General features: G+C 39.2%; 1 protein-coding gene across 1 annotated transcript; it reads left to right on the top strand.

The window, feature by feature from the left end:
* Positions 1-64: 64 nt before the first annotated feature.
* On the top strand, positions 65-8,042 carry THOC7 (THO complex 7). Its single transcript, XM_042823749.1, has 8 exons — positions 65-148; positions 402-519; positions 1,426-1,553; positions 1,859-1,945; positions 3,350-3,407; positions 6,543-6,609; positions 6,733-6,802; positions 7,668-8,042. Exons 1-8 carry the CDS (start codon positions 130-132, stop codon positions 7,733-7,735), a joined length of 615 nt encoding a protein of 204 aa, XP_042679683.1. The 5' UTR covers positions 65-129; the 3' UTR covers positions 7,736-8,042.
* Positions 8,043-8,319: the final 277 nt, after the last annotated feature.

Here is an 8,319-nt window from a genome sequence, read left to right on the forward strand (position 1 = left end):
CCAGCCGGCTCAGGCCCCAGCCGCCGCCGCCGCCTCCCCCTCCATGGCCGCCGCTCTCGCCGGCTGCATTGTGGGAAGCTGACCTCACTCGCTGCTGCCGCCGCCCCGCCGGCTCCGCCGCTCGCCGCCATGGGGGCCGTGACCGACGGTGAGACCTCCTCCCCGCCGCCCTCCCTCCCCGCGGCCCCCGCTCCGGGCCGCTTTCCCCGGAGGAATCCCGCGGCTGCTCGGCTCGGCCTCGCCCCGCGCGGGGCCCTCCGTGCCGCTACGCTCTGCGCCGCGGCCTGGGGCTCCGCCGGGCCTCTCGGGCCCCGCTTCTTTCTTTCGCCCGCGTCCTCCTGGCCGAGCCCCTGCCGTGCCGTGCTCCCTGCGCGGAGCGCTAAACCCCGTTTTTTCCACAGATGAAGTTATCCGCAAACGGCTTCTCATTGATGGTGACGGAGCCGGGGACGACAGGAGGATCAATCTGCTGGTGAAGAGTTTCATCAAGTGGTGCAACTCCGGATCTCAGGAGGAAGGGTATTTGTTTGCTGTTTTTAAGTCTTGAAACTCATTGCTTTGCGGTTCAGCACAAAACTGAGTTTCTGTTTAGACAAAGAAAGTAAACTGCGTTCAAATGGATCCAGCCAGGCTGGATGGGCAACCTGGTCTGGCGGTTGGCAATCCTGCACACAGCAGGGGGTTGAAACTAGATGATCACTGTGGTCCTTTTCAACCCAGGCCATTCTATGATCTTTGCTATGTTCAGCCCTGTGTGGTTCTCAGGACAGAGCCCAGGAGCTGCGGCAAGAAATGTCAAAAATTACAGAGCAAACCATCCTGGAATCTAACAGAGCAGTGAGGGCTCTGCACGTTGCTTCACAATTCAGCAGTCCTGTTATTACAACAGGATCACGACTTGAGTGCTCCAGTTGGCGGCTCTGCATTTGTTCTGCTAGGTGGGGGCTGTGCTGCTTCTGCTGTGCTGCCCTGAAAAGAAGGAGGAAAACAACAGGCCAAAGAACTAAAGGTTGAGCAACAACATGTTGTTCTGCTGCAGGGTCTGTGCTGATGCTGGATATAAATTCCAGGAGGACATTCTGTGATGATGCTGTGCACAGAGAAGCGCTGGAGTGTTTAAATATTAATCGTGGTGGTCACAGAGCCGGCCCTAGTTGGGAAGGGTGTAATCCCTGGAGCAGTCTGCCCATGCTCTAATGCTGCTTTGCACCTTTAAGGACACGATGATAGAATTAATTGGTGCAGCATTCATTTTTAACTGCACTTTCAATAGTTACACATCGAATCTTAGAAATATTTTATTACTTGAATAATTGCTGTTGTTCTAACCATTCCTTATGTTACCTGAGGCTTTGTTTTCTGATTATATAAAAAGGGGCAGGTATTTTCATGCTGCTGAGGAATAAACGTCTTGTTTGCTTTCAGTTACAGTCAGTACCAACGAATGCTGAGTACTTTATCACAGTGTGAATTTTCAATGGGAAAAACTCTTCTGGTATATGACATGAACCTGAGAGAGATGGAAAATTATGAAAAAATCTACAAGGATATAGGTAAAGGATGAGAAAAAAAGTCAATCTTATTTGAATTTCTCTTTCATAAAGAAGCTCGAGTCACGTCTGATAAACAAAATGTAAACGTATAATGGGTGACTTAAAAATATTTTAATACCAGTCATAGTTGCCCTTGTATCTTATCAGTGTTTAAAGTGTGTATGAATAAAAACTTTTTTTAGTCTGTTGAAGTATAGCTTTGAACCTCGTGGAGCTTGCAGGCCATCGTGTAAAGAGCTGTTTGTGATGGTTTAGCAGAATGGATTGTTGGCTTTTGTTGTTTGATTTGTGTCTTTCTGTTAAAGAAAATAGTATAGCTGCAGCACACGAGAAGATTTCTGAATGCAAGAAACAAATCCTGCAAGCAAAAAGAATTAGAAAAAATCGCCAGGGTAAGGAGCAATATTTACACTGGGCGGTTCTATTGCAGTGTTATCTTTTAAAATACATTGTACCAGAAAATAGATTACACGTTCTTGAAAATGCAGAAGAAAATGCTGTCATTAACGCTACATGTAGCGTTATCTGGTGGGTTCCACACAAGCTGCTGAAAGTTTGGTTGTTGAGGTTAAGCCGGTAAATCTCAGTGACACATAACACCAGGAAAATTTGGAGAGTAGCTCAGAGGTGTTCTCAAGCCAAAGAAACCTTCCCAAGCATCCTTTAACAATTCAGCTGACTTAAGAGCTAAAGCACATTACTAGCAGCAAGACAAAAGAGTTAAATAGGCTTCCACCCAGCACCAAAAATCATGTGTGTATTCCTTCAGCTCTTCAGGAGGAAAGTAAGAGCTAATACAGGAGCAGTTGTGCCAGTTGCATACCCACCAACCAATACGGCCTTGCAGAATACCTCTAAACCACCTATTAGACACATCTGTTCCCTACTCTTAAAAGTAGGGATTTGATATTTTTGGTTGAAACTTAAAACATTTCCCTGCAATAGTCTTATCAAAATTTAGCAATTGGGAAAGCAAAAGTTTGCTTCCTAAAAATTGAAATGTGAAAATAAATAGTTAAAAAAAAAAAAAAAAAAGAAGAACAGCTGTAACAGGTAAAAGGCTTTAAAACCTTTAAAAACCACATCCAGGTGTGTTTTGTGGATAATTTTAGACTCTATTAGAAACTGCAAAGAGCCTTAAGCAGTAGAAAAGTAGAGTACTTAGATTTTTACAAGCACAGGTCAGAAGTGTTTGCTTTTAAAGATATTCTGCCCACATTTTCCATCTGAATGAGGTGATCAGTGTATGTAAAATATTACCTTTAGGAAGTGCCCACTTTAATTGTCTACATAACCATCATGTCGTTTTTAACGTGCAAAAAAAAGTTAAATCAAGCTGTTGTTTCTCTTGCAGCGTTTTATTTTTCTCTAAAAATCTGAAATGTCTGTGTAGTATCCTATCCACAGTTTCCTATATGTATTAGATTATATATGAAAGCAACACTTAAGATTCATACACAAATACATCTGAAGCAGTGCAGAGCTATCTAAAGGTCATGTTTTCTTATCCTTTAAAAAATCCCTAGAACTGGGTAAGTTTGAGTAAGTAATTAAAGGCTTAGTATCACCTGATCTTTATTTAAAACTGACTTTCATGTAGTCATCTACTTGGATCTGTTATAGTATATTTTTATACAGTTTTACATGAATGTTCCTTTTTTATGTGCAAGATGTTACGTAGAGATTTGAAAATGTTAGGACACTTTTTTGAGAAGTAGAAAGAACTGATGGGGAATTTTAAATTCTTATATCTATACCTTCAGAATTTAGACTAATAATATTTAAATTTCTTTCAGAATATGATGCATTGGCCAAAGTCATACAGCACCATCCAGACAGACACGAAACACTGAAGTAAGTATGAGACTGCATTAGATTACAATAAACCAGCAAATTAAGTCACCAGATTTGACATTTTCTTGGTTTCACAATTTGACCTTTTTGTCCCTGTTACATAGTTTCTTTTGATGCAAGAAAAACTGGTGTTTCATTTTAAAATTGTGCCCTTATCAGCTTTCCTTCATTAATCTCTATCTGTATGGGTTCAGAAGCATTACTAATAATTTTGTATTTGAAGTTTTTCCATTGTTAAGGTGAATGGATGAACTCAGATGTAAATGCACGGCAGTTTATCAGTGACAAGTTGATCAGGAAAGAGAGATAGCACGGCAGTGCTGTAAAGTGCAGCAGCAAGTAATCATGCAGAATATGTATCACACAGGCAAGTAAGATAGAATAAGAAGTAGAGAAAGCTTGTAGTGTTGTTCTGTGTTTTCCTTCTAGTAGTTGTTCCTGCATGCCTGCTTACAAATTACTACCTTGTGTACCACAGTATAGCCTGCCCTGGCATGTAGGTAAGACCTACCTGTTGTCCAACTCGTCCTGCATATAACCTCCAGTATTACTTGTCACAGCTGGGTTTGGATCAGCTACCTGTGCTTTTGGGTCATTTTGAGCAGTCAGGAGGAGATCATCTTTTGAATGTTATTAAGCCACAGAAACATTCCAGGACTTACAGCATCTACAAGTTTGTTCTTCTTTACCTGATTAAAAGCATGACATGGATTACTTTCTCATTTAAATGTAGCTCGTGTCTATCCTGCTGTCAGCTTTCAATGAAATTGTAGAGGGAAGCTATTATTTCATGTCCCATGCTGTTTTATAGCAGCAGGAAGAATTTATCATATTATTTATCCTAATGTTAGCAATTTGTTTAGCTATAAACTTCTGACACTATTTCATATGCTTCTTTCTCATATATTATATTTTTCTTGGACTTCATTGCCTCAATCTCTGTTATTACAGTTCATTCTCTTGTGACTTACTTATTTCTTTACTTCATTACTCAGCATGTGCCATTTATCAAGGGTTCATAAAAAAAGGATTATTAAAAGTGAAGCTTTTCAGATAAGTCAGTTGACTTAGAATGGAAACAACTAATTGATAGTTTTGTGTTTTGTTTTTTTTTTTAAGATGCCAGATTGTTAAGGTCTGGGAGGGGAAGTTGTTTTAATTTTGCACAACACATCCAAGTGTCAGTTTCTTGAGCGGAGCTGTAAATGTCAATAAGGTCAGCTAATGAATTTAGCATTTTAACTTTTCTTAAACTTAATTTCTTATCACCTTGGAAGAGTATATTGTTAGAAATAACCCTTTGTTCATGCACTGTAAGAGTGTCTGCAACATATCCCCCCTGTAAGCCAAGATGTGGACTTGCAGAGTCTCTATTTTACAGATTTTAAAAATCAGACATAGTAAGAGAATGGAAACATCTTTAGAGAGAGCTTACTTCATATGTATTCCAGCTTTAACTGACTTCCCCATGTGAACACTAAACATAGAAACTGTTTTAATAGAAAGTGTTTTAATTACAAGGCTTTCCCTAGTTTGAGAGAAAAATATAGAAAATCACATAATGTGAATCAGGAAAACCCACCCTTAAGTCAGAGTGGAGGGAGACTCACCATCAACTCTTAGTTACTAAAAACTCTAGAGAAAACTTGTGAGGAGAAACACCATGGTTTATTGCAAGGGCTGCACTTACAGCTTTAGCAAGTCATACAGCACAACAGGACAAAGTTCAGAAAAACACTTTTTTTAATGCTTTTAAGGGGCTATTTCTTGGAACAACTAGTCCTGCAGCACAAAGGAGGAGAAATTGTTATTGACTTAGTCATGAGTAATGCATAGTAGCCAAGTCAGGAAGTGACAGGAGCCGGACCACTAAATGGCAGCGCCAGTGTAATTACCTGCCTTATCAAAAGAGCTGTTACAGCATGAAGCAACGACACCAGTCTTAGAAAAGGAGACAGAAAAATGAGAAGATCAGGCAAAGATTTTCTGGAGCTGAAAGTAAGAGAAGTAAAACACCAGGTGTAGCTCGGACATTGCTAGAAAATTGCTTGTCTTCTCACTGCCTGCTTATAGCTGACAGCAACGCATAAACAATGTTTGGTGAAACAGAAGCCTTTCAGAAACTAGAAGCCAGGTAGTGAAATCATTGCATAAGCCTATAAGCTGTCAGTCTGTTTCCATAATAGGAAGGTTTACAATGCCACACCCAACCATATTTAAGGCATTCCCCTCCAGATACCAGTGTACTACCTCAGAAATAGACAACACCCTGAGGTTGCATTAAACCAGAGCTTTTTCCCAGCCATCGTGACTGGAAGCCCTTCTGTGATTCCCTGCCCAGACTAGTTGCAATAGCTCTCAGTGCTTCAGAAAAAAACAACTTTGTTCCCTTGCTGACCTGTATACAGCTCTGCCTGCTAATTAATCAGCCTCAATCCACCTGACCTGTAAAGAAACAGGTTGATCTCATCGTATGGATCATAAATTACAAGAGGCATTACAGGAAAATGAGCAGGGCCAAACTGGAGGTTTGCTTCATCCTCATTTGAAAGCTAGTCTAGAATACCGTACCGATTATTCTGTGCCAGATCTCAGAAAGGATTGTAGTGGACCAGATGAGAACAGAAAACAAATGCTTGCAGAAGGGTCCTAAAGAGGGCTTGACAGGTTACATATCCAAAGAAGACAGGAATAATAACAAAGATTATAGATGTTGCATACTTCCTTTATCTCTTAATTAAAATAATAACTGGGATGGGAGAAGAAAATGAGAGCATATCTATGGATCACAGGAGTACAAATATTGAATGTTGCTTTCTAAGGAATAAGCTAAGTCATGTATCATCTGAAATGTGGATTACTCTGTGTAAATCTACTGTAAAGTTCATGATATCCACTACTGTGTCTGGTCAGGCTATTGTCAGAGATGGAGTACTTTATCTGACAATTGCTGTGTTTATTGCCTCTTTAGGTGAAGTAGCCTTACACGTATGTCATTCCTGTTATTATGCTTTGTTTACCTTTGCAGTACTATTAGCCACACTGCTCATTTATTACTTAGTTTAAACCTGTTTTTCAGTAAATTCAGAGAACTTTAAAAAAAATAAATAAATTACTGTGACAATTCCTTTCCAGGCAGCTAGAAGCTTTGGGAAAAGAACTTCAACACCTTTCTCACATTAAAGAAAATGTTGAAGATAAGGTAGGTTTTTCATAGAGATTATTGCGTAATTATTTAATAGGAACATAATTAAACAAGAATCTGCTATGAGTTGTTTGGCTGTATATGCTCTGAGTTTTCTGAATATACTCTTGATCATTCCAGCTGGAGCTGAGAAGAAAGCAGTTTCATGTTCTCCTGAGCACCATCCACGAGCTTCAGCAAACCCTAGAAAGTAAGTGATTTTCTTAGGTAACACATGCATGGGTTGGGTTTTGGCAGATCAGAAGATGAGATAGCTTGCAGCAGTGGACAAGCTACATGCAAATTTGAATACAAAAAAGCTAAATGACTTAACCCTGTGAGGCAGGGAGCCCGTGATAGAATGGGGAATAAAGCTGTCAAACACAAGAGCTAAATTCAAAAACACAGTCAAAACATACTTCAATCATACCAACCATATTAAAAAAAATCGGTGTTTACTTTTTATGCTCTAATAATACAGATAATTTTGTTTTAAATATTATTTACTGGATGCTTGCTATGTCTTTTGAAGACAGAATAATTGGTATAGTCTGTGAGCATGACCTGATTAACATACACATGTTGCTATAAGAGCAGACTTTCATTCTCTAAGGCCCTCTAGATCTTCTTAAGCAGAATGAACTGTTAATCCTAGATGCAGTTTAGCAGAAGGTTATTGTTATTAAGCATTAATGACACTTGCTGAAGTATTAGTCTCTGAAATACATTTTTGTATGACCATAAGGTTTAGCTTTCAATTTCTGGAATTTTGTAAAGGAAGTAAGAGTTTAGTGGAAGAACCACCTTAGCTGAAATAAAACATCAATAAACAAAGATAGGACATAAAATTTGAAGCAGGCTGGCACTATTTGTTTGAATTGATCCTGCAGGATTTACCCTATATTTCCTGTAATAACTGTGGAAGAATCAGCCTTAAAGATAGCATTTTGTATAAAACAATACTCAACTACAGATTTAAGGCAATCAACACAAAATACTTTAGCTGGCACAGCTTTGCACTATAGTTTATATATATAATCTAAGCACATTTAAATAACAATAATATGTTATTTTAGATGATGAAAAACTTTCAGAAGCTGAAGAATCTCAAGAAACTCAGATGGAAGCAGAGACCAAACAGTAAACATTGTTAGGACTACTGATGATACTCTTGAAGAATACACATACGTCCTCGCTTTGTTTTCATGCCAATAGAAAAAGAACGGGAGCTGAAAACTTTCTATTGCTTCTGTGAGCTTTAATACACAAGTACTTGTTTTGCTTTTGTTCCTGGTACAAACAATTCCAGATCTGTACAGATGGACCCTTTGTGTTAATCCATAAACTTTGACAAGAAATATGTTTTGGTTTACAAAAGGTGAATCTTCTGTACATCAATTGTGAACTGAGGTGTTTGCAAATCACTGTCAATAAAAAGTGTTTACAAACAATTTTCTATTATTTGGTAGGCACTGAGCTGAATAGTAAGGCCTCTTCCTCTTACTTGATATTACATGTCAGTGCACCTTTGCACAAGTCCCAGTTTCAATGCCATAGTCCAAGTGGGATCTAAAACGGAAACAAGGTCTTAAACTTTCTAAGTAGACCAGAACACACTAGTCTAATTCTGTAGAAGTGATGTGTTTTCTATCAGTGTTTCTGAAGGAGTGTAAACCAACATACTATACTATATTTGTTTGTTTTTCCCCATAAGCTGATCCAAAGCAC

This window comes from Centrocercus urophasianus, unplaced genomic scaffold (assembly GCF_019232065.1).
Source record: "Centrocercus urophasianus isolate 14NV4802_14NV808 unplaced genomic scaffold, USGS_Curo_1.0 seq_22, whole genome shotgun sequence".
In the NCBI taxonomy this organism is placed as follows: Eukaryota; Metazoa; Chordata; class Aves; order Galliformes; family Phasianidae; genus Centrocercus; species Centrocercus urophasianus.

Coding starts and splice junctions, on each gene's coding strand:
- THOC7 (XM_042823749.1), top strand. Junction 3,408..6,542: donor GACAGACACGAAACACTGAA/GTAAGTATGAGA, acceptor ATTCCTTTCCAG/GCAGCTAGAAGCTTTGGGAA. Junction 6,610..6,732: donor AAGAAAATGTTGAAGATAAG/GTAGGTTTTTCA, acceptor TGATCATTCCAG/CTGGAGCTGAGAAGAAAGCA.